This window comes from Limanda limanda, chromosome 22 (assembly GCF_963576545.1).
Source record: "Limanda limanda chromosome 22, fLimLim1.1, whole genome shotgun sequence".
In the NCBI taxonomy this organism is placed as follows: Eukaryota; Metazoa; Chordata; class Actinopteri; order Pleuronectiformes; family Pleuronectidae; genus Limanda; species Limanda limanda.
This window is the reverse complement of record NC_083657.1, coordinates 6,551,452-6,578,032: the sequence shown is the minus strand read 5'-3', so window position 1 is coordinate 6,578,032 and position 26,581 is coordinate 6,551,452. Positions and strand designations below refer to the sequence as shown.

At 45.4% G+C, this 26,581-nt stretch overlaps 1 protein-coding gene across 2 annotated transcripts in view; it reads right to left on the bottom strand.

Moving 5' to 3' along the window:
• Positions 1-5,001: 5,001 nt before the first annotated feature.
• Positions 5,002-26,581, bottom strand: part of pcdh7b (protocadherin 7b) — a 106,099-nt gene continuing 84,519 nt past the window's right edge. For both annotated transcript variants that reach the window (XM_061066470.1, XM_061066471.1), the window contains exon 3: positions 5,002-5,483. In XM_061066470.1, coding sequence (XP_060922453.1) covers positions 5,002-5,483 — 482 coding nt within the window. The remainder of the gene's footprint in view (positions 5,484-26,581) is intronic.

Genomic DNA, 26,581 nt, shown 5'->3' with positions numbered 1-26,581 from the left:
ACGTACAGGCCAGACGAGACTCACTCTAATAACTGAGAGCACATGTCAACAAGTGAACATACATGTGCACAGGCTGACATGACTGCTCCACATCAATGTTATTAACTTGATCTAATAACTACTACATGGTCATCACTCTCCTATTGAGTTTATATTGTTCTGCTGCACTAAAGCTGCACTAGATAATAAATAACATATATTTATAAATGTATTACTTTCAGTTATATTACCTTATGTTAGGTGCAAAACTCATTTTCTATCTGGAACTTGTGCAACTTGGTTTAAACTGTGTTTTATTTATCTATTATATGGCATTGATATTTTTCTTATTTAATGTTTATTACTTTATTTTTCAAGTTGATGTTTTTATTTTTCACTTTCCCCTAAGCTGCTGTAGCCTTGCACATTTTAGCAAAGTGGGATTGTGTCTGTCTTAAATTCAAAAGTATTGACAAACTCAAACTCCACTTCCACTCAGCTCGAATGAAACTTTAAGGTTGTTTCAGCCGATTTGATTTAATTCCCCTTGAAATTCCACTGATTCTGATTGACAGTCTCTTCAAGCCACAGCACATAGATAACAAAAAAAACACATTAGAGTTAGATGAAAAGAGTTGGAGGAGACCAACACAAAGATAAAAGAGGATATAACAAACATGTATCATCATATTTGAAGAGATTTGAATAATAGTTATATAGATGTATAAGTAAATAGGATATGGATTCGTATTTCCTTGCATAGACAGTAGTTTCTGTACTTAAAGCTGTATATTTTCACTTGGAAGTCAAATTGAACATTCAAACAGTTTGTTAAACACACTCAGATGTCGCTTGGCTGGAAAACAGTGTTTACATATGTGCAACAATTTAATTTAGCTTACCCCAACCATCCAGCTAATGCTGCAGTTCAAAGCGATTAGAGAGAAATTAGCCACAGTGACCTTAAATAATTACAGTTGTTTACGTTGCTGTTTTAATGGAATCATAATTGCATCTGCTGCTTCTTCTGAAAGTTTTTAAATGACTTGTTTTTATCAGAAAACAAACACACACACACACGTGTAAACCCAGTAACAACAAACACGCTCGTCCTTTGTTTTAACATGTTATATTTTAATTTCTGCAGAGACAAAAATGACAAGCAATTTATTTACACAAAAAACCTGTACAAAAGCAAATTAAATTATGTAAAATATCTCATAAATAGAAGTGGACTTGCGTTCAATACACTTTGCCATGTTCAGCTAAGCTGCGTGCATAGTGACTCATATTAAACGATGATAAATTTGTTCCTCAATTTCTATATCAACATCCAAGTCGCAGGACAAATAGTAATGGTTAATATTACAAATCTCATTACACACTGTGAATGCTATATGAATAGAGGTGAGCACAAACTGAACACACACCCCCGGGCAGCAACAGGAAAACAGACATTTTGATGGCAAGTGTTGCGAATATATAAAAAAGAAAACATAACGGCGTGTGGCACGTTTTACTTCTTTTTGTCTGAGTCTTTATTTTTTCACTTCATCTGATCTCGAAAAAAAAAAAATTAAAAGCATCACCTCGCAGGATCGTAGCAAACATCATACCCAGCTCATGTGTTGGACGGGGTTTCATCATCTACTGATCTGCATGTGCTGTGTGTGTGTGTGTCGGAGTGTGTGTGAGTGTGTTGTTATTGTGTTGCTTGGCACATCCTGAGGTGTGTGCTCTGTCAGCTACTCTCCTTTGCAGCCCTCCCTCCCTCCCCTCTACTTCCACTCTTCCCTAGTAAACTGTCACATTAGCATTTTTATCTCTAGGCTCCCTCAACTCTGAGCAGTCAAATGTCTCCGAGCGATCTTTTCACACCTGCACCCTCCCCTCCTCCCTCCTCCGATCGGCCTGTGCTTCTATATTCAGTCCTAGAGCTCGTTTCATGCACACACAGGTTACTTGACCTCTGATGTCATACATGTACATGAGTGGAACACGACAAAATCTAAAAAAAAAGAGACAAAATTCCTTTATATCGTTATTATTCTCTACCAACAAGCAACTTTTGACTGCGCCTGTGCTCATTCAGTAATGCACTAAGCTATTTGACCCCCCCCACCCCACCATCCCAGTGAAACATTGGACCTGTAGGCTCGCCGACATTTGACTGGTCGTCCTGCGAGAAGCCTCTGACATCGCGGGATTTCCCCGGAGATAATGCAAATGTGTTCTCAGTCCGTTCTCAAATTGCGTGTCGTTGTTTATGCACCGTTCCAAAACCAACATGTCATCATACCCATTGGTATAAAAAGGCACAATTGCATATTTGCATTCACTCTAGTATGTTGTTGTTTTGTTTTTTTTTACATTTTTCTCTTTTCAGAAGCACTCTCAATATACAAAGTGGCACCAGATAAAGAAAGAAAAGAGTCAAACACATAGTACATTGTTGTGATCGTTTCCATGGTTTCTGACCGTTATCGTGTAAACAAATCAACGTGTGGGATTAGAAAAGAAAGAATACAAGGTAAAAAAATTGCAGTTTTCATGGTAGAAAGTTGATAGAAATGAGACATATGAAAGATTTGGGGATTGTGTAGTGATACGAAAGACAACGGTGAAATTAACTATTAAAAAAAAATCCTGTATGTGGAGTCTTAACTGTACTAAGTCATCTGATCAATGGCTAATGTCTCTTCATAACAAAAGCAAGCAACAAGGTGGATCTCCATGTTCACAGCGATAACATTTTTTTTGTACATTTTGTTTTACAGTTTTTTTTTCTCCTTCCTTCTCAGTAAGTGAAGTAAGTTCCCATTAAACGTGCAGTAAAAAGTAAATATTCATGTATACAGTTGATAAGTATAGGAGCACTTTCTTTCCAACGACGAGTACTACTTACAGACTATAGACGGCCCCGGAGCGCTGGTAAAAAAGGGCAGCTCCGTTCAAACCAAAGGGGTTTTCTGCTAGCATACAAAAAAAGTTCCATTGCATCTGATATTCTTTTGCTTTTAATACAGTGGAGAGAGTTTACGCCTCTGCAGCTGCGAGGAACGGAAATAAAAACCCACCGCGGACAAGGAGGCACAACAATCTCCACATTGTGTGATGTATGTGTGTGTGAGTGGTCATCAAGCGCGCGTGTGGAAATGGATGTTTTGCCGAGACGCGCACATTCTTATCGTTTCTGACTCGAGCCTTCAATCACAGAAAAAAAATCCCTCGTGTAATGTGTACTTAAAGCAAACTTCTCCCGGAAAGCTATTTTTGTGTGTATATGGAGGGGGGGGGGGAATGCTTCATCCTGCAAGAGAAGCTTTGGTTTAACTTTGACACCACTTTCTTTTTCTTCCCAGCCTCCAGTAGTCTGTCACCCAATAAAACATCCCGGTACCGTATCTCATATTTTTATGATTGTTCTTCCATTGAGCTGATTCTTACATTCGTGCTCAAAGATGCCTTCACCACATTCCATGGAAAGCAACATCTACGAGTGCTAGAAAAGAAAGGGAGGGGCTCTGGTGTCGGCCGAATGTGGGGTCGACTCGCGGAGAAGTAGTGGAACAAGAAGTTGATGCTGGTTGGTCACGTGTACATCATGATATTTATTGCTCAGTCTATCACACAACAAAAAAGTAAAAAATAAAGGAATGACAGTAAAAAGAAGCCGTCCTGGCAGCTGTTGTAGGACCAGCTCGGCCGTGTCTACGCCCTCCTAAGCCTATTAACGGTCTACAGTATACACAAGCCAGGGCCTATACACACATACTACACAGTATACTGTATATCTGGCCCAAAACACACACTTTCAATTGCGCCTCCGTAATTTGAATCTCGGCATGCCACACGCTGGGCTTACCAGGGATTTTTCAGTCAGTGCCACTGGCCTCAGTTGAATGAATTTGCTTCTCAGTGTGTTTGAGGGGAAAACAGAGTAGGTGTATTGACAACCAGGTGCACACACACACAAACACACACACACACGCATGCTTTTTTTTCTCCAGCCAGTGCTATGACAAGTCATGGCTCTATAGATCTTGCATCTCTCAAGAGAGGGTTTTGGTTGCCAATCGAAAGACAAAGAACGAGAAGACTGAGGGAAGGTATCGAGACGGGAATGAGAGCAGTTAGCGTCGTTGCCGTGTTCCGATGTTTATGTACAATGCGTGAGTGTTCACACTGGTTAATTAGAAAGAGTCGTCATGTGTTCATCATCGTACCAGTGGGGGTTTGTCGTTCTGAAACGAAGGGTTGCTGCAGCAAATTCCAATGTGTCCGATTTCCATCCATTTCCAGGAGGGACTGAAATAAATGTCATTTTCTGGGCTGAGTAATTAAAGCTTAGTCTTTTTCTGTCCTTGTCAGAATTTTTGAATTGTCTGCATATTTATCAACTTTTCAGTCACGTTGACTGATGACCATCATGTCCGATGTGTTGCTGCAGCCACAGAAGCCGGAGCGTTGCCCGGTACGGGAATTAAAAAAAGGCATAACCAGACACGTTGACGTCAAAATAGTCCACATGTACAGCTTTGTTTCTATAAAAAATCAAGAACAGAAAAAAAAAGAAATAGTCTCTTTTTTATATAATGTCATCTTAAGGGAACAGGGCCAGGGACCAGGGGGTAATGCATGCATGTACTGATTATGTAAAATGAGCTGAGTATTGTACAGATTGACTGTCAGGCAGCAGATTGTGTCCCAAGAGCCCGACCCACCAGTAGAACAGCCTCGTCCCAAGTCTAAACAGTGCCTGCAAACACATCTTCCTCCTCCTCCTCCTTTATTCCAGGCCATAGCTGGAATTAGCACTTTAAATGGTACTTTGTTTGTCTATCCACTTAGATTTGTCATTAAGGAGCTGTTGTAAAAGTCTTTGGAGAAAGTTAAGTCCTACCCTGCGCAGAACAAGGGAGGCTAAAAGCTTCAAGAGCTGTAATGGTGGTGGGTAAGCAGCGATGCTTAGTGTTTAATGCCACACGTGGTGGCACAGCAGGTGTGTTTAGCCCTCCACGCTCACAGGTACACCTCCCGCCGCGTCAGAGTGCCACAGGAGGTGGGCTTGTACTCCCCGGTGGGTGCCAAGGGGATCTCCTCGGTGGGGTGGCCCAGCACCTCCTCTCCGCCTCCCGGTGAGCCGTAAGAAGGCGAGCCGAAGACCTCGTAGGAAGAGGAGGAGGAAGCCATCTTCTTGTTGAGCAGGTTGCGATTGCGGTCGCCCATCATGTGAGCGGCGGTGGGGTCTCCGTTGGCCATGGCGGCCATGGCGAGGGTCTCTTGGCTGCCGGGCTGCTCGGCGCTGCTGCTGCTGCTGCTGCCGCTGCCAGTGCCGCTCATGAAAGTGGAAAGCTTTGGTTGTTGGGGGGTGGTGGTTGACTTGGATGGCCGTCGTTCGGGCGACGTGCGCACAGGCATCCAGCAGGAGTCCGAGTGGCCGTACTCGTCGCATTCCCGAGTGCACTTGCCAGTCATGGCTACGTCAGGCAAGGGCCGGGAGTCTAGAAGAAGCAGAAACGAGAAAAACAATGTAAATGACAGTGTTTGTTTCTCTAAATTGGGATATTTAATGAAAAACTAACACTTTCGACTGAAAGAAAGAATCCTAACGCTTAGTGTTTCTTGTGATATGTGTTATGTTTTATGAATTCCTTCATTAGATGCGTGAATTTGCAGATATCTCCCTAATGAGGTCATCACCGCATCGGAATGTAAATGGAGAAGGTTCAAATAATAAAATAAAAACTGGTCACAATGGTTCCCAGGGCACCTGTTGTTCAGTTCAGAATTTTATCACTAGTGAGCGGGCGTTTAAGAGTTTGCAGATAAAATGTCTTTTTCATGCAGAACCCAAACCACATGACGGCACCGGTAACAGAAAAAACAGCGATGGAAAGGAGACTCCACTGGCAACGGCTACAGCCTCAAACTAAAAGACAGTGGCGTGAATCAGAGTTGAAATAATGTCATGCTTCAAAACGTGTTTGTGCTGAGCAGGGAGAGAGGGAGGGAGGGGAGGGCCAGCGATGGAGGGAGGAGGTCAGCTTGTGTTTTTCTACTTTACCCTCATCTAAAATTTAAGTCGCACAATTAGGCCATAATGTGTGTGTGTGTGTGTGTGTGCTTGTGAGATGATTGCAGCAAAAACACCTTATTTTCTTATCTGGTGACTGACAGACGGCAATCATATTCTGATCTAAGTAGCTTAAATGCTTTGTGTGGCTCAAGCGCCCTGATATCCTCTTAAATCCACTAATAGGGGTCTTAACCAATTACCTCGCTGGGCGCTGGCCTAAGATTAAACTACGTCTGCTGTATTGTTGTGGAAAGAAAATTACATGCTTACACTGCTACGCCAGGACAACAGGTTTGATAGTTTCCCTATACTGCCGATGTGCAATGTTGGGAAAGATTATTAATACAAATCCAGCAAACAAGAGCTGAGGAACTGAGATATATAAGCGGGAGGGAAAGGTGGAGTCTACTCCACTCAGTGCCAGATTTTAAAGAACGAGTGCCAATGTCATAGAGATGCTATGTTAGATGTAATTTATTCATGACCTGATGCGAGGTATGGAAAAACCAAAAAACAAGCAGAAGCGAGGGTGAGTGCAAACCAAGCCAAGCATGCCTTTGCCCATACTTAACAAAAATAAAATTAAAAACAAGAGTTTGGACCATGGCTTACTTTTAATGCTCTTTTTCTCCTGTAAAAGAAAAAAATAGAAATAGAAATCACTCTTTTATGTCTTGCACTTATGCAATAATATGTATATATATATATATTTATACTGTATGAGGAACCTTGAGCAGCATTGACTCTATGACTGAAAGAGCACCAAAAATGCACAGCTGACACATGACTGAGAAGACGAGGACAGCAAAGAAAGAGAAGACGAAACAAAACAAAATGAGTTTTTTTTCCCGACAGCCGCTAACAGGTTTGTGTTTTTAATCAACAAATGAATCACTTGTTTCACTCCCAATGCCTCTCAGCAAAACATTCAATAGTACTTCAGGAATTGCCATTCATACGTCCTGTTCCTGCTAAATACCTCGTGGAATCCATTGTTTTTTTTTTGCCGGTGTCACAAATTGCCTTTGTACAGCATCCGCTAATGATTGTCAGTCACTGTATAGCCGGAGCCTCAGGGAGCAACTTCCGCTCGATGGGGAAAGAAAATCAAATAACTTTTTGTCATTATCGAACCCAAACAACTGCGTAGTTCTGTTTAATGAAATGTAAATAGCCGAATGAATGCGAGAACAACAAAAGGCAAGAAAAAGGAATGAGAATCGAGTAATGGCAAACGGTTAACATGCCAGCTGATGAAAATGATACCGGCGAGGAAAGGACAAGCTCCTCCCTCCCTGTCTCTCCATCGCAGGAAAATGAAGACGTTTCCCACTGAGCTAATAAATTGAATGCTTTTTCTTTTTTGAAACTGTCACCTCCCCCTGAGGTTGGCTTATCAATGTGGGGACTTTAAAACCACTTAAACCCATATGGCCTTTAGCCGGGATGAGGGTTTTATGGTCACGGTAGATTAATTTCAATCAAAATATTATTTTAGAAAGACTTGTACAAAAAAAAAAAATCATGACTCATCCCGTGACCTTCAAAGTTTACCCAGAGTTAAAGCAGACACAATTACAATACGGCAAGGAAACAATCAACTTTAATTGTTTCCAACATTTCTATGGCGCCGCCACGCAATGCTGCCTCCTCACATCCCCACGAGCCCTTTCAAGACTCCCTTCTTCAAAGAGAAGCCCTCGGAGCACACGCGGCAGCACAGTAGCAGGCTTTTGTTACTTCTTCACAAACAACCCGCGAGCCCAAACTATTAACCACAGCACAACACAATACAAGTGGGTCACTCCGCTGTGTTCGGAAGCCTCCCTGCAACACGGAGAGTTGAACAAGGAGGTCTCTCCATCCCCTGGGGAGGGAGGAGGGAGTGGAGAGGGAGCTCAGGCTTTTGTTACTTGGGGATCCGGAGCCGGAGAGCGGTGACACAGTCTGGGTGCCGCGAGCAGGTGCCCGCTATCTTTGTGCCGTGGCTAGTCTGCTTATAATGTAAGCCATTAGCCCTCTTTCCCATTAAGTCCAAAGCGGCTTCCGGAGGAGCAAACAAAGGGATGTGGCGTCCGTGGATGAGATTGATTGACAGTTGAGTTAGAAGCTTCACGTACAAGTAGAAGGTTTTTTTACCGAGATGTAATGAGGTGGTGATTACGCCAACATGAGGTACAGCTCTGAGTTATTTTTGCCCTCACATTGAGTGCGTTTGCTGGTTTTTGCTTTAAAGACTCGGCATAGCGAAGATTTCTGTTTTCGTGTGTGCGAGGAAAACGGGCTGAAAGTGGGACAGTAGCTGCTCTGCTCGAGCTGCGGCTTTTCTTAGCTGGCTTTAGTCAGCCACCCTATCAGCTGACTCGCTTACACTGTGGGATTTTTTTTTTTCAAAGCGCCTCCACTGCCGGGGTACAGTAGCGATTCGATGCGGCGTCTTTATCCCTCGCTAAGAAGTTGCAGCGGTAGGGGAAAAAAACGAAGGGGTTAGACTATCAGTGCTTCTGGGCATATGCACGCTAGGGTCTGTTGCTTGGGCTTCTCTGAGCACCACAGTTTAGTGTATTTGTTTGTGTCGTCGTACTGCACACAGCGATTCCACTGTAGCGTGTCAGCGAGTCCACTTGCCAGCCCCGTGTACGTCTACCCGACCAACTCCTTCACTTCTGATCTGTCTCGTCCTCCGCACCATCGCCCTGTCCTTCTCTCTTTCTCTCTATGGTATCGCTACGAACCAGCGCAACACAAACTGAAGCTCCGTGACCTTTTGGCCTCTCTTGGCAGGGCCGGGGGTTTCAACCCAAACAGCTGAGGCGTCGGGAGGAAGGGATGGAGGGCAGCGGCAGAGAGAGGAGAAAGAAAAAAACAATCGAAAGACAAAGAGAGAAGGGGGGGAACATGAGGGAAAGATGAAGACAGGGATGATGAAGAGAGGGATGGAAGGGAGGGAGAATGTGTGAGCTGAGTATAGCAGGGTCAGGGCCTGGGAGAAGGGAAACAGCAGATTGAGTGGAGAAGACAGCATGGCTGCCTCTGGGCCGTCACAGGCCAAACACACTGCCAAAGAGAGCAGTGGAGAGGAGAGTCGGGAAGACAGGACGGGCGGAGGAGGAATTGAGGACATTCACAAAGACAGGGGAAGGAGAGAGAGGAGTACACGAGGAGAAAGAGAGCGATGATATAAGGAACTTTGATAACAGAGGATGTACTGTACTGTAAATAACTCCCGGCAGCATGTGCTCCCAGGTCAGGGCGACTCCTGTCCCACATGCTCACATTAACCTATCAATCCAAAGACCTCCATTTAGCCTCCTTAAGGTCCCTATTTATTTGCTTCAACAGTATATCCTGTGTCCTGGAAAAGGCCAGACGCCACTCACCTTTCCATTAGCTCAATCTAATCTACCTCGATCACATTCTTCACATTAAGAAAACCTCCCTAAAAAACACTTTAACCTCCAAATGTCATTAACACCAAAGTCGCATGGTTCCAATTTGGAGTCCGAGTGGAACATCTCATTCTCCATCAGGATGGAGAAAGTTTTCAAGGCTCGGACGACGAGAACAGCGACCAGAGCTTTTTGAAATGAGCCTGTGATTGCTCTGAGCAGGGACAGGGTCTACTTAGCATGGCGGAGCAATCAGTGCGGAGATGACGGAGTGCATCGCCGGGTGTCATGCAGATTACTCCACGTGTCTGAGGGGCAGAAAATGAAACATTTATCCCCGGGAAGAAAAAAGAAAACCAGGAGGAAGAAAATGAGTCAAATTCGAAGAGACAGAAACAAGGAGGAGAACAAGATGGGGATGAAACCTGAGCCAAAAACAAAACCAAAGAGAGAGAGATTTGTTCTCTCTGCAGACGTGTTCCTTGTTTTCCCTCTTCTACTCATTCGCACCTATAATAAGGTTCCATTTAATTAGGTGACTCTCCCTGTGTTCGTCTGACTCGTGTTCCAGGGCGCCTGCGGCAACACCTGGCAGCTGAGATGTCCTCAGCATCACAGACAGACACTGAATCCACGCGCACGCCTGAACGTGGCCGTAGGGAAAGAGAGGAACGAAACTTACAAAAAAAACTAAAGAAGAAGGAGCAAAAGGGAAATGAGAAAAAGAGGAAGAGTTCCTCAGAGAAAGGCGCGGCGGGAGAAAAATAATAGGTGCTAAATTATTGAGGCCGTGACGGCGAGTTCAGACGGAACAATATCCACAGGAAAAAAAACGATATTTGTCCTTCGCTAGCTGAGATGTTTGCCAGACGATTAAGGAAGGACGGATAAAAATTGAGAACAAAAAGGGAGTCCTGGGGAGCGGTGACCTTTGAAACAAATTGTAAGTCACGGCGTGCACCGCTGGGGACGCCATTAATTGATGGCATTAATGTCAGCACTGGAGATTTTCCTCCGTGGCACAGTGGATTCAATCCAAACCTCAGCTCGGTCCCTCTGAGTGATTGTTGTATATATAAAAAACGACTATTCATCTGCGACGCTTCAACACAAACCACACAACGCCCTCCTCCAGTCTACTTGACCCACATTTGCCCTCTCTCACAAGCCGACATCTTTTCCACGTGGCGACAACCTTTTCTGCTCCGGCAGCGGGAGGAGTGCTGTTGGAAGTGGCAGCGGATGATCTATCCTCCTGCCTCCTGAGCTTCTTGAAGTATTTACTGCCTGGCAAGGGCGAGTCAGAGAATAATCTGGAACCCCCCCCCCCCGCCAAGCCTGGTGAAGGGTGAGGGGGGGGGGGGGGGCCGGCCACAAAAGAAAGAGCAGAGTAAAAGATAGGAGGCTCTCTGATCGAGTTTTGTAATGAGCTGTCACCCCGGTTTTCCTCGCTGTCCAACCTCTGCTTGGAACAAAGACTAGAAAATAAAAAAAGACACTTGATGCCACCGAGTTCTTCCTGGAGAATATTTCTAAGTAGACGATGACATCATCTCCTTGTGCCCAAACGCTGCCACTCGGCGTTGTGGCTACGATAACGGCTCTGTTCTCTTCCAGCAGGGTCAATACTCCTTCTGGAATAATGAATGTACTGCGGCCTGCTCCTGAGGTAATTAATTGAAGAGAGATTAACTGGCATAATTTCATTCTGCTGACGATCTCTCAGCCAATTACCAAATGCGGCTTCCTCTCTCGCTCCCCTCTGCTCATGTCCTCTCTCTCTCTCTGTGGGTCCCTGCCTCTCTCGGCCCATTCGGGACCCCATAAATAAAAGCGTCCCCTGCGTGTCACGCTCTCTCGTTCATCTTGCGGACGTACAGCCGGTGATCGCCATGCTCCCCTGGAAGCATATTGTCTCTGTATCCGGCGAACATGATTGCAGACAGTGTCCTCGGAGCACTTCTGACCACTAACCCTCATCTGTGAGTGGAACAGCGGCAGCATGATGTGGAGCGGAGAGGAGCAGTGACTCATCCACTCTGCTAATAAGAATCACCGCGCTGGCTTCCTGCCGCACACACGAGTCGACGGAAACACTTAACTTAAAATGAGAAGCAATGTTGTGAGAGCCACAAAACCTTAAAACAAAGGGATTTTCTCATCAGGCTTTTCACATTATCCCTGAAGCACAACACTTATATTATCACCTCTACAAGCCACGACTCACATCTTTTTCTGTGTTGCATAAAATAAAACACACTCGCACACAGAGTCACCGAGCTTACACAGAATACTCCGAAGCCCCTTGGAGGATTTGCTTGGGCTGCCCAGCCGCGGTGCACACATGCAGCACTGCTAGCAACCGATAAAACAACATGGCAGTTTCCGCTCGTTTTCACACCACACAGACGCCGCCGCTCTGGCCACTTCCTAAATTAACCATGCAGCCTGTGTGTGCGTGTGTGTGCGTGTGTGTGTGTGTGTGTGTGTGTGTGTGTGTAGGGAAGCTCGGCACTGCCCCGCCACAGACAAGCAGACAAGCACACAGCATTATTTGATAAGACAGACACAGAATTGCAGATGAAGGGGCGGTGGGTGTGCAGAAAATGGTAGGGCTTACTGAGCTGCTGTGAGTGTGTGAGCCAGGAGTTAAAACTGCTTCAAAAATAATAGTGTGTTTTGATTTATTGTTTATTATTCCTCTAAATGCTTCCTCTCGTGCACGCCATCCCTCTCTCTCTCTCCCTCTCTCTCTCTCCCTCTCTCTGTGTCATTGCTTCTCCTCTGTAACTCTTATCGCACACTCCCAGGCACCCTCGCACAATGGCCTGTTTTACGCCATTAAATGGTTATTTGTCAAAATACAATTTCAATTAAATCCTCCCTAAAATAAAAAAGTGAGGAAGGAAAAAAAGTGCGCCTGTGATTTCGTGCATTTTACCGATCGTACTAAAAAGAGGGAAATGTCTAAATCGGGCGTTTGTTTGAGGGGAAACGATTGTTTGAGGGGGAATAATAATTCGGTGGAGTTCTTATCCGATGTGGTTAAAATGAACGGTGGCTGCACAGAACACACTTAATGTGCAGCTCGTGTTCTGCCCTGAGCAGCACATGAACTATGCAGCCGTAATAAAAAGTATTATACTACTAAGCGCCGGGACTCGTAACACCAGGAGCTCATTTGCATCAGAATTTCATTGTGTCCTGCTTACCAGAAAGATTTAGGATGACCCACTTCCTGCAAACTGGGTTCACGCATTACATAATTTTTATTCCAAAATAAAAAAAAAAGAAACCACCCAAACGATTTACGCCCTCGTTTCTACATTTCAGATAAAAGAATGCTCGACGGAATACAACAACCCGACGGCCTGCGCCTCCAAGTGTTCTCTCTCTGCACCTGACGCCGAAAAACAAATGCTCCACTTGTGAGAAGAAGGTGTAGCGGCGGCACATGCTAGCTCGTTAGCTCGTGAGTCAGCCAAATAACACCTACTATCTACCCGGCTTGTCACACTGAGTGTAGCAATTAGCGCTCAGCTGCTAGCACATCCTACGTCCGGGTGAGCTGGGCACGGTGAGTCACGACCTTAATGGAATTTGGTGCTGGAAATGTGGTGATGGGGGGGGGTAATTATGTTGACCTCCAGGGACAGGCTTTCAGTTTATTTTTTTTCATAAACAGCCGCACTGAGCTCTACTCCGGGGCAGAGGAAGGCAAATGATCTGGGTCTGTTCCTTCCTGGAGGATTAGTTTTGTGTGTTTCAGCAGGTTTCGAGGCGATGGACTTTTGCGTTGTACTGCAAAACAGAGTTGATTACGTTATGTATCAAGGTCAATACTAATAACACCAATATATATATATTAAATTGAGATTAGGCCTTTTAGATTCGGGATTAGACACCTGTTGCATGTAGCCTTTGCAGTTTTAAACCCTACTGGGGTCTGTTGTTGTAAATTGTCGCTTCTAAAAAACTGCTTTTCAACAATTGTGTGTATTTATTAAGACACTGGGATGTACCAACACTCACTGTCAAGGGAAACCAAACAAGTGAGCTGAAAGGTTGTAGAGAATCATCCCTTCAGGACAAGAGAGAACCCCTGTTGGGAAGGTTTAAAAAAACAAACTGCATCAAATGCCTCTGCACAGTCCAGGCCCTCATCACAGAGCTAAAGGGATGTGCCAGTCTGCAAATAGGTTCTCCAGCACCTCTTTAATGTATCTTTGAGTCGAACCAGGGTGCCTCCGCTGTGTCAAGCCTCCCACAGTGTTTTTCCCGTGCTCGAGAACGGGAAACAAAGCCGTCGCTGACAGCGCGAAGGCCCCATCCTACACAATGACTCTTGATCAGTTCAATCTGCAAATGACTCACATGTACAAAAACATGTCTCTGTAGCCCACGTTGTGACAAAATGTCACCAGCTCCACCACGAGTGGAGGCTCGGAGAGAATCTGGGTTTCTTTGATTTTCTTCAGTGCTTTAAACACTGTCCGGCTACTGATGCTCAGGAAGAGGATCCGAGTAATTCAGCCTGATAACGCCAAGGTGTCCTGGATTACAGACTCAGAATCTCACTGATAGGCTGCATGTTTGTTCCCTCCTGGAGGAGAATATTGGATTTGCAGCTGCAGAGAGGGAACTGTGCTGTCACCTTCCTTATTCACTCTCAATCTCTGGCTTCAGGCTCAACTGCGGGTCACGCCTACCTCAAGATTTCTTTCATTATATTTGTATTCATTATGGTATACATCCGTGAGAGAGGGGACGAGGTGCATATGGTGGGCAACTGATCATTACTAAGATAAAGAAGAGGATTTCTGATCATTAAGGCTTGTTACTGCACTTAGTTTTCTATTTAACTTCATTCTCACTTTTCGATTTTAAGCACCTTCCAGCTGTGAGTGCACCACCCACGGCCGCTCCCTATCCCTGAGAGGTTTTGCACGCTGGGGTCAGAGCGACGCTGCAGAAGGTCCAACCGAACATTCCCACCATCCTCTCCTCCTTCATTTGCCTCTCACCAGCTAAAGGGGGTTTGTGTGCGACAGCTGCACACCACATCTTAAAGATTCATCAGTGCACGATTGTGTTTCCAGCAACAAACGCCACAGGGAGACAACAAGGCTCTTTTCAGACATCACTCACAAGTCGCTTCCCATCCTCCCGAGCACCAGATCTCGATATGAATGCGAGTGGACACTTGAAAGCCAGTTTCCCCCATTACCATTCACACGGATCACACGGATGAACAAGAAAGGGAGATGATTGGAAGTGAAATAGCTCTGGATTTGAGTCACTAACCACTAACCTCTTTCAACCCACAAACACACGCCCTCCTTAACAGGCCAGTTTAGCGATATAGAACTACAGCGCCACGGCTGGAGCCATACATAGTGCATTATTTAAAGCACCGGGGGCCCAATTTGTCACTCTGGCGGGCTCATCACAGGCGAACATCCTTTATGAAATGCACTTTTCACGCTGCCTGTCGGAGGGATCAAAGCAGCAGCAGCAGCAGCAGCAGCAGCAGCAGCAGCCTTGCCCGTTTCTCCCTCTTCAGTTCCCCTGCTCGGTTTCCCACTGACAAAACGAGTCAATTTAAACCAAATGGATCCCCTATCAAAATAACGAGAGCGAGCGAGGGAGGTGGACGGGGAGAGATTCATATCGTGGGTGGGTGAGGCTGGGACAGGTGGGCACTAACTCGAAAATGTGGACACTCAAAGACTCTTATGTTGACTGGAAATTGACGGCCACAGGACAGAAATGCCATCAGCGCGGAGGAGATGTGGTCGGTTTTCAGCTTAATGGAGTAAATGGTCGGTGCTGTAGAAATAGTTTCTCAGCTTTTTCTGTACGATATCTATTTTCGAAGAAAGTATATTTCGAAAGAGAAATCACTTAACATAACTTAAAGGGTATTGTCAGACAAGTGAAACCACAACATTAAAATCCTCCCCTTTTTGAAATTGATTTAATTTCCCATCAGCTAAAAAGATAACCTGGCATAGATCAGCAATACCTCAGAGCACCTGCTGATATTCTGAGGGGAAATATAACTGGTCCCACTTTAAAGAGTCACTTGAGGATGGTTGATTCAAACTTGAGGAGTCCATAAACTCCATGGTCGCCTCAGCATTTGTCATATGATGTCCAAGTTAATCTGAGTATAAACCATGACTCGTCCATGACTCTTGCATCATTATTCAACCCCCTATCCTCCACCCTTTACCTCCTCTACACCAGCATCCCACCCCCTTTTTAGCAAAGCTCTCCACCAATTGATTTTTCTCTCTCTCTCCTCTGTCTGCCCTCCTCCCTCCTTCCTCCCATCCCCTCCACATCCTTGATTCTAATGCTTCTGAGTTGTGGGAAATATTTATTCACATCGATCGACGACGGGTCTTTCATGAGCGTCAGAGCTCAAACTGTTTTTTGTGTCCCGCTGACGTCTCCAAATATCAATCCCCAGCGGGAGAGGAGCAGGCTGGACTGCAGATTCGGACCAATGAGGGCCCAAAGGCCAGACTCATTGTCCTACAATAGAGAACAGACCAATATACACCCGACAGCAATTCTGCTCAGAGATGATGCATGAAGAGACAAATAGATCCTTTCTAGGAATGATTGAAATACCTGAAGCGGATCCAGACACATTCATTCTGGAGGTGCGAAGACATTTGAGTTTTGTGCACAAGGACACGCTGAGGGCTAGGGAGCGAGCCGGTTATAATTCCTGCATATTCCTCTGTGTGGTCCCTATTAAAAATGCAGCGCCGAGAGGATATTTTCCGCCTCAAATTTTCATAGCATCAAGCAGACTTGAGAGCCCCGGTCTTGTGCACACGCTGACACGAAACAGTGATGAAGTTCTTCGAGCCGATGTACTGTATCTGTCCTCCTCCCCTGACTGGATGCAGAATGACTTATGCATGAGGGACGCAGACAGGGTATTGTGCCATGGTTCAGAGAGAGTGGTATTCCTCAAGGGCCTTTGCTCGCAAATGCGTGCTATCCCCCAGATGTGCACCTTCAGCACCGAGTCACATCACTGTTCACTCTCCCGTGTGTCTACACACGAGTAGAAAGTGGGCCCCTGTGAGGCGGGATTATCATTTTCCCAATATTGACAGAAAAATATCTCACAGTCGTCTTGGTTTCTAGTGACAGAGTGTCTGCCGCACACAGAGAGAGAGCAACACGTGTGCTGCAGCCTCCGTAACGTGAGTGACGCACGTGTACATGTAAAGCGTCAGCAGCCCCCCCGCCTACTGTACGGTCTGTGGATGTAATGTACAGTACAGCCGGCATCCACACTAGTAAACACATTATGTCTAATCCTCATGAATATCACGACCCGCACTGACTCAACTGCTCTTTTCATATATTCATATTCATATTCTGCTGTCACATCCGAGCTAAAAGCACATCATTCCAGCAAATATAAAAAAACTCTGCGTATCTCCGTTCCACCAATTGCTGCGTGCAAGGTCATATGGAAATAGGCTTCCCTTGCAGCGGCAGGGGAGACAGAGGCATCACCCTCCGTGTTAGTGTCATAAAAAAAAAAAAAAAAAAATGGCAAAAGCCGCGTTTGATAAGTACGCCCGGTGCACTGTCGCACGCAATCCCCCGGCCGTAGCAAACAGCAGATCAGCGAACGGAGAGATGGGGAAATTTCATTGGCAATGAAGATATACATCTTCATTATCAGCCTTCAATATGTGCTCCTAGGATCTATAGTCCTGTTGATCATTTTAGGCCCATTCATGCTCTTAAGCTGCTCTCTGACATGTAATAAACTCCGGGTATTCTCCTGGAAGTATCTGGAAGGGCCGTATGAGAGCCAGTTGCTCCTGACATTCTCCGGAGGGTTCCTATTAAACGTGCAAATGAGCGTGTTGATGACATTTCTAATGAGCCACAGGCGTAACACTGGGAATAAACAGAAATAATTACAATATGCCAGGATGAAAAAAGATGTGTCGAGCACGTGGAAGATGCCGAAGACGATGTAAAAGAGCTTTTGTCGATAAGGGCCGACGCTAGTTAGAATGTGTTGTAAACAAAAGTAATTTACAAACCACCTCTCATCTGTGGACTAAAGTGGCCTCTGACCGGATCGTGGATCATGATCCTGCTGGTTGCTGACCATAGACTATGATTGCAGCAGGACTGCTTGACATACCGTATTGAAGTTATCTTTCAAAATGTTTACCCTATCAATGCTGCTAAAAAACTTTAGTCTTGATGATGTTTTCCTACACTTGACATCTATTGCACTTCTGTCCGTCCTGGGAGAGGGATCCTCACATGTGTCTCTCTGAGGTTGTTACGTATATTTACCTGTTAAAAAGGTTTTTTGTAGTTTTTCCTGACTCTTGTTGAGGGTTTAGGACAGAGGATGTCACACCATGTTAAAGCTCTATGAGACGAATTGTGATTTGTGAATATGGGCTATACAAATAAAATTTGATGGATTGATTTGATTGACTTGAACTAAAGATTTCCCTGTGGCTGTGAACGCGTCTGACAATCTGTTGCTGCGTTGCTCATATGCGAAAAAAAGGCAAAGTTTGAAAAAATGTCCAGATTGCATCCGGAGTCCATGCCTGGAAATATCATGTTTAAGAAAGAGGTTGTAGTGAAAGGATACTTTCTATGCACAGAGCCAAAAACTGGAAAAAAAAAAATCCTTTTGATGACTCCTAACTTAATCCCGGCAAAGCTGACAGAGAATTAGCTTTCTCTCCAGTTCACTGGTTGAAAGATTAGCTTTGTCTCTGTCCTTTTGATGAAAAGAAATCACCCAGAATAGGACAGGCCGGATGAGGCTTCACACAGCTGCAGCAAAGTACAGTGAGTGAGTCATTCGAGGATCTGGAGCCGTGGAAGAACACGCTACGTCAGAACGTGATGAGTGTGATTCTAGGGGGAAAAAAGCAATAATATGTATTTACTTGCTTTGTTTCGCTGAGCTGCAGTGGAGTGCGCCACCAAATTAAGAGAGAAAGAGAAGTATAATCAGTGAGTGGTATAACTGCAAGTGTGTGTATGAGAGAGAGAGCGAGGGAGCGGGTGAGGAGGAGAGAGAGAGAGAGAGTGACTGGTAATATGCTTGGGAATTTAATAAGGCTCAGCGCTCCTCAATAATATCAGCCGCTTCACAGAGTCCTCTGGGAAACATGAAATGTGCCGATAAAGGATGATGCCTCCCTCTGACAAACGGGGTGTGCTAAAAGCACTGTAGGAAGGAGAGGGGGGGGGAACAGTGTGCCCCAGGCTACACTTTAAAGAATTATTCACTTTCTTCTCCTTATGCTGCGATTCTCCAAACCTCCCCTCTTAAAGGTCACACACGCTGCATCCTCATCCCGACTCCAGCCCGAACAGTGTCGGCTTTATTCACAGGACTGTAACTCGGACATGGGGTGTGGGTTGAAGAGACTTCCTGTTTACAAGTGTTTTTGTTTTTGTGTGTGTGTGTGTGAGAGAGATAGAGAGAGAGCAGTTGAGGCTGTCCGGTCCGTGTTGGATCTACAGAAAACTGCAGGAGGATTTGTCACGGCACCGCAGCTTTGCCCCCTGGGGAACGATCAACTTGACTTTCACAATAAGAAGCCGTGGTTATTCAAACTACAGTGTTGGTCGATAAATGTCCAAAAGTATGAAGGTTTCTCACAGTATTAGGAACATAGAACATTCCTGTGAGTCCCAGTTCATCACAAATGATGTTTGGTGATGTTAAAGTCAGAGCTCTGCAAAGTCTCCAACACAAAACTCTGAAAACACATTTCTTTATTGACCTTGTTTTGTGCGCAGGGTCATTGCTGCCTGACACAACAACCAGGCCCCAATTTTTTTGGTGTGTGGTAGCATTTATATTTTTTAAACTGGTATCAAAGATTGAGGATGCAATTCTAATCCACTGCACTTGAGATTCTGTGAAGGAGGAGAGGAGAGATTGGGGTAAAGAGGGCAGTGGTAGAAAGAGAAGGACAATCTTGCACTTGCTATAAGGATAGTGCCAATTTAAGGATTACAAGGGAAAGGACAAGGAGCCGTCCGGCTGCTCTGAGTTTTGAGTGATTGAGACGAGAGAGCAGCAGATATGTGAAGGCGAGTTCACTAAAGGGTCATCTACTGACGACGGGGCCCAGCTGCTTATACTCCAGAATATAATCACAATCCCATTGTCAGGATATAGAGATAGCCAAGAAACCGCCAGTGAGGGGGAGGTCAGAAGGGCAGAAATTCAGGCGAGTGACGATTTAACATTAGCGAGACTTCTCTAACCATGGAGACTGCAGAGTTGGAATGGGAAAGAAATTAAGGCCCTGCACTTATCTACTGGGACCAGCCCACGTCCCAAATGATAGGCACAATGAGAGGGCCAGTAAAAGGACTGACGAGCCTGTAAAAACTTTATGGATGTTGTAGTGGCCCACGGGGATTTGTCCCAATCGTCTGGATGGCCACTCCGAGGGTTGAGGGGGTTGAAGAGATGACGTGTGGGTTACAGAGCCAATAGGTCAGTGTCATTTTATCCCGTTTGCTCATGTCCGCGATAGTTAATCCCAACTGCTCGGCTTGCAGGCAGCCGTATTCGATAGCCTTAAATCACATGCCCACAAACATTCGTCTCATTTTCTAGCTCGATGTTAGATGTAGGAGCAAGGGGAATTGTGGGTATCTTCGTCTGCAGCTGGTGGGCTGGCCCTGATGAATGATTTCATCCTCAGCAGCAGTTTGCTGCATCACTATTTGCTCTGTATTGTGATATTTGTTCGTAGAACTTGCAAAGGTTCTTGAGGCCATGAAGAAGTTTAATTGCTGGTCATGGGTGAGAAACTTTTCTTCTGCTGATCAACCACAAACAACATAAATCTGAACAAGATCGTTTTAGACAAACATGAGCCAGCTGCTCTCGGGGTTTCCACTTGAGCTACAGTATTCAGTGATGCTGATTTGTTTAGTCAATCCTGTCTATATTCATATGCACATGCAGATGTTACAGAGTTTCCATAGCCTGCTGGACAAAGAATAAACCCAGCCCCCTGACCAGATACTTCTGATCACACACTGTAGCTTGTACTCTGAGGAACATTTGCTTCTATATTTGTGATTTTTCCAGAGTTTTGCCAAGTTGCATCGAAATGCAACCCTCCTCACGTATGTCAAACCCAAAGTGTTCATGTTGACACCAACACAAGCAGAGAAACGCACCCCATGGCCTGTCATGTCCTGTCAGAAGAGCAGAGAGAGACAGCCTCTCGCTCGGCTGAGTCCTGTGACATGTACATACCACACTGCCTGGTAGTGCAGGAATCGCCCTGAGGCTGTACCAGGCCTTGCATTTAGGACTTTTTTTTTCGACCGCCACCCACCTCTGTTGTCGCTAACTCACCGGGACCTGCTCACGCTTGACAAAAAAGACGAACCTCAAACATGTACCTCGCTCCAGTGCCGCCAAAATGGGCTGCTGGCTCGCGGATGGGAGACACAAAGCGTGAAAGGGAAGAAGAAGAAAAAAACACATTCTATCTCCTCTCTCTCTCTCTCTCTCTCTCTCTCTCTCTCTTTCCCAAACCGAGCTGACATTGATGTTCACATTCTTTCCTTCAAGGCATCTCTATCTATCACCTGCTTTTTTGTTTTCACTAATCGGCCCTTTTTGGACTTTTGAATATTTCCTCCCTGATGTCCCTGTAGTCGCACCCCCCTCCTCCTCCTCCCCTTGCCCCTCACTCTACCTCCCTCCCTCCCTCTCTCTCTCCCGTTATCTGCCTATGTCTCAGCTGATCGGCCAATGACTCCCTATCGGCAAATTCATGAGATTGATTCCTTTTTTACACGGGTGGGTGGATTTGCTAAGAAGGTCCCCTCTCCTACTCCGTTCTCTTTTCCCCCGATACACGGCTCCTACATGCACGGCACGCTATGTGGCACCCCCGGCCCTGCCCTGTAAGACTCCCAAGCCCCTATCACTTAACATGCACCGGGCTCAACTCCCAGGAGGAGAGGGAAGGAGGGAGAGAGAGAGAAGCTATGGGAGAGCAGTTGGAGAAGGAGAAGAAAGCAGAGCAGCATCTGAGCGGAATACTAATAAAGATCAGCACTCGAGAAAAAAAAGGGAGCGGAGGGGAAAAGACGGCGGCAGCATTCCGGTGCCACCAAAATTACCACTTAATTTGATTCAATACGGTAGCATCTCCGTTTTCGACTCTGCGCGTGCGTGAGCGTGTGCGTCACGTTTTTGTGTGAATATGTGTACGAGTGCTCCCACAGGCATGAGAAAGATACAGAGAGTTATAGAACTCTCCGCTTAAGATATTCATATGCCTCCGGGGGCTTCGGGCCCTCCATTCTTTCTCCCTTCTTTTCATTAATGTCTGCGTGCATGTGAATGTGCGTTCACACCAATATGTGTGTGAGTGTGTGTGAGTGTGTGTGTGTGAGAGAGATGCTACTTCGTGCAGAAAGAGGGAGCGAGAGAGACGTTTGCATTAGCATGATTAAAAGGACAGTAACAAATGACTGCTGTCTCCGAGAAGCCATGTGACTATCACAACAGGATATAGGCCAAGTATATCAAGACACACACACACTCTCACGCACACACACACACACTCCCTGATGACTTGACGTTCCTTTTTAAAAAGAGATGGAGAAGCAGGGAATTGGCAATGTGGAATAACACTGAGCAACACACACACACACACACAACTATAGAACATCTTATATATGGTAACTTTGAGATTTCCCTCATATGCATATGTATTGTATTTTAAGAGGCTGGGTGTGACTGCACGAGCTGTGTGTGTTCAGCTGCATCAAATATTAATGGGCACATGGTCACTGGTTGAAGCCTCATTATCACAATTTCTTCTGGGGGAAGAATACAGAATAGAGAGTTTCTTTCATTGCTACAACTGCTGAGTTGCAGGCAAAGGCGGCTGCTAAAAATAGCCTCAAGGTTTTTTCCTGTGCCGTAAACCCGTTTGCATCTCCTCACGCTGGAAGGGAGGAAGTGGAAGGAGTGTATTTTTACACAGGTTGGGCTTATTATTATTCAGCCGCTATATGGACTATTTCTCTTCATTTCAGCTTTTAATCATTTAGCCCAAAATTGCTTGCCTGGTGCTGCAGAGTTCATTGGCTCGGCTTGCAGTAATACCCATCCTGAATGGATAAAGTCATTAATTCCTGCCTATCACTTGGCTAATGCTTACACATGGCTCTGCAATAAACCTCGCGCCGGGCCAAGTGAACTCTTTTCCAATTCCACTCAGAAAAAAGGAAGAAGCAATAACCTTGTTCATGTTAGCATAGTGGAAAGAGCATGTTTCTATCTTTGCCCACGGCAGCCTTCAACTGGCATTCATTAATATAAGAGGCGGAGGAAGTGAGAGCGAGTGCGAGAAAAAGATTCCGTGGTACATTAGCGGCTGGATTTATTGACGTCTTTGCGCCGCGAATGTGGCAGGTGCTCTTAGGCGACTTGTGAACAGCGCGGCTCCCCTCGACTCCTGCCCTCCGGAGAGAAGTTTGGAGCTTCGGCACGCACGCTCATGCACAAGCGCTGCGTTCTGTCAAGGTTGCTGAGATGTTGCAGGAACTTTTGTGAGCGTTCTCTGTCTTGTCAGGGCGCAGTTTGCAGCCTCTCGCTGACAGCAGGCACGATATGATGGAGGGCTCGAGCTTGCGCGGCGTTGCTAGACCTGTGGCCAGACCTTGAGGAAAGACTTCGAAACACTTCTGCAGTCCCAAAGTCATATTTTAAATCTTTCCAATCATAAATAGTCATCCGTGAACAGCTGCTGTGAGACTGAGGGTTTAAACACAAGGACAAAGAGGAATCAACAAGCCACCTGAGCAACACAACCTTAACAGAAACACTGCACCATTAATATGATATGAGTCATGAAGCCTCTCTTTGACTGCCTGTCTCTTGTAATCCTTCTCTTTATCACGTCTTCAGGCCTAGAAACATACTGTTCACCTCATTGTTTAGACTCAACTACCAACAACAAAAACAATGTTACACCTCTGTTGTGTGCACCACGCTTTATGACACACTTGTGGTTTTGTATGGTGTCACTATTTGAATCCGTTCGGCTCAAATTACAACAGCAGGCATGGAAATATGAGATTGTTGCCAGCGGATGAACGTAATGTACTGTATACAGTGCAGGTTCCATAATAGTCTCAGGTTTCTTACATGGGAGCACCGCAATATTCATTTCTCGGCCCTTCCCCGAGCCACAATCAAACCTTCTCACCCCGGCTCATATGTCTCTCGCCGGCCTGTGGCAAACAGCGGGCTCCATCACTCACCGGACGTGGGGGAAATGATGTATGGAACGACGCACCGGTTCGATACCATTTAATTGTATTAGGCCTAAAGTATGAGATTAGTCTTAGAATCTGTCCAGAAGAAACGGGGATGCTATGTGAGCGCCGGCGGTAGCGTATTAAATTGATGTGAATCCGACACAGTCGAGAGGGGAAAAGCCGACTCTGGTCTCAGGAGATAATGACAGCCTGGTTTGTTTCTGCAGGTCAGCCGGACCATTGCACGGCTCGGGTAGGTGTAGACATTGATGTGTCCAAACAATTTACCCCCACCCACCCGTCACTAAATATTCCATGCAACTTGATTTCCCATCCCCATACCTCGCTTAAAGCTGACCAAGCTCTGAGACCACTTGTCTGGTATGATGGTTCGGAAATAAATTAGAAAAGGGAAGGGGAGAATAAATCACATTTTCATTGGATTTGGTAGTGAGGGATCCTAGGCGAGAATCAAAGGAATGAGCTTAGGCTATGAAACACCATCTATTCCTGGCTTGTGTTTGTGCTATATTTCGGGGAGTTGCTGTGTCGCTGCATGGCATAAACAAACATGCTACAGTAGAAGTGTTATATGAAAGAGAAAAGGAGAGGAGGACAAGCCTTTCTTCCCAGTAAGCGCCACAGAGCCAACGTACAATACTTACGGATCCATACTGTGCTGCCTCATTTATCTGTTGCTTTATTTCTCCTCGACGCTTTACACAGAGCACATTGTGTCATCCTTTAAATTGCCTCAGACAAAGCTTTTCCCCCTGTTTGTGTGTTGTGCACGAGTGGGAGTGCGATGACATACGAACGTGCCAACCGGTCTTCAACGCCACGCACAGATTATGTAATTCCAACACAGAAGCATTCCGGGGCCTTTAATCTCCAGCAATCGATTGGCGCCGTGGATATCAGAGCGAGACAGGGAAGCCCACCAAATATTTAATGCATAACAAACATATCAGCCGCTAACAGCTGAGTATGGATTAGGCCATCTTCCTGAAAAGTGAGCGCGTATTTACTGACACAAACAAGCTAGGGAGCATATTACCGAGGTACACATTTCTCAGTGCCAGCACATGCATTTTAAATTGGACTCTATGGAGGAGCCAAATGGCTGCGGCGGTGACATTTGTTGGAAAAGAGGGGAAAGTAAACAAGACTGTGTCATTTGAGGCTTCTGAGGTAAAGATGACCAGATTTAGAGGTTAATTCGATCCCTAAATAATGCTAATATTGACTATTAGGGCTTAAAAGGCTAAAAATGTGTTCCTTAATACTAATATTTATTTATTTCTCTCGACATTTCTCCCGATGACGGCGTTTGTTTTCTTCTCTTTCTTGTACTTTTCCTCTTTCACTACTTGAGGACATTTTGATAGAAGAGCACCCGCCACTGGTAAACAGGAAAAACAAATGGGCTCTGAGCTCATGGATGTTGATGGGTATTGTTTTTTATTGATTTCCATTGGCTTGAGGAGCCGGTGACAGGGAGTCTCCACTCATCAGGACAGGTTATCGATTGGCTGAGGAGGAGGAGCAGCAGGGGGGTGCGCGAGGGGTCGAGCGTGCAAGAAGGGGGGGGGGGGGGGGGGAGTTGGAATGCGGCCGGTTGGAAAGTGCCAGGCACAGCCGTGATCTCCAACACCGGTTATTAACGTGTGAAATGTGGTCGGTTTCTCCTCAGAATGGAAAAGAGCTGCCGCAAAGTCAACACTGTGCTTGTGTGAAGAAACTGTCTCACATCAGAGCCATGAATTCATGGAACCTACTACCAACAGAAATTATAAACGTGACACGTAAATGTATGTTCAAAAAGCAAATAATGAAACACTTGGGTACAGCATACTTGTGACACTAGATGGTGACGTACTGTACATAAATGTGTAGCATTCTCTTACATGGTTTGCAGTTTTCGCTTCTATGGAATACGATATATCAGTGTTTTATATCATGACAAAGGTAAAACTGCGTAACCACTAAGTTAATTTTTGATATCTGTAATATAAAATTGCACGATCATTATTTTAATGTATTTTAACTTTTGATATTTGTAATTTAACGTATGTTTTCAATGTTTTGATATTGGTATCGTAATGTATGTTTTAAATGTTTGATATCTGTATGTATGTCTTAAATGTGGACCCCACTAAAAGTAGCTCTGTCTTAGGGTAGAGCTAATGGGGATCCTTCTAAATAAACAAATAAACAAAAAATACACCAGCACGTACAGGAAGCATGTCTCCTGCCCCCCCGACGTCTACGTCAGCTGGACGGTCACACTCTCTGCTCCGGTGCCCGTCATCACTCATGAATAAAACACAGCCTTTGATGCAGTACCCACACTCGCTCGTGAGCAGTGCGTGTAATAGCTTTAGTTTTTATAGAACTCCATAAATAAATCCATATACCGGCGTCCCTTGAAAATCACCATCACTGTGTTGTGGACGTCGGCACGTAGAGGACACACTGGTACACTGAGAGGTGGGTGAGGCAGATGACATTTTGAACCCCCGCAAGGACTGAATCATTACAAGCACCTCCCCACTCGAAGTGTGGCGGGATCAGCAATATTTCACACTGACAGAAGGACCCGACAGCAGGCGTCCGCACACAAGCCCGACTCCTCTTCTCCCTCTATCTCTCCCCCACCAACCCTTATATTTTGGGAGTTGCCAGATTGGATCAAAAAGAACAGCGAATTCAAAGGTAGTCTCTGACACTATCACAAACTTTTCCACTTCACACACACACACACTCGAACACACAAAGAGGACGCGAGTGTGTGATT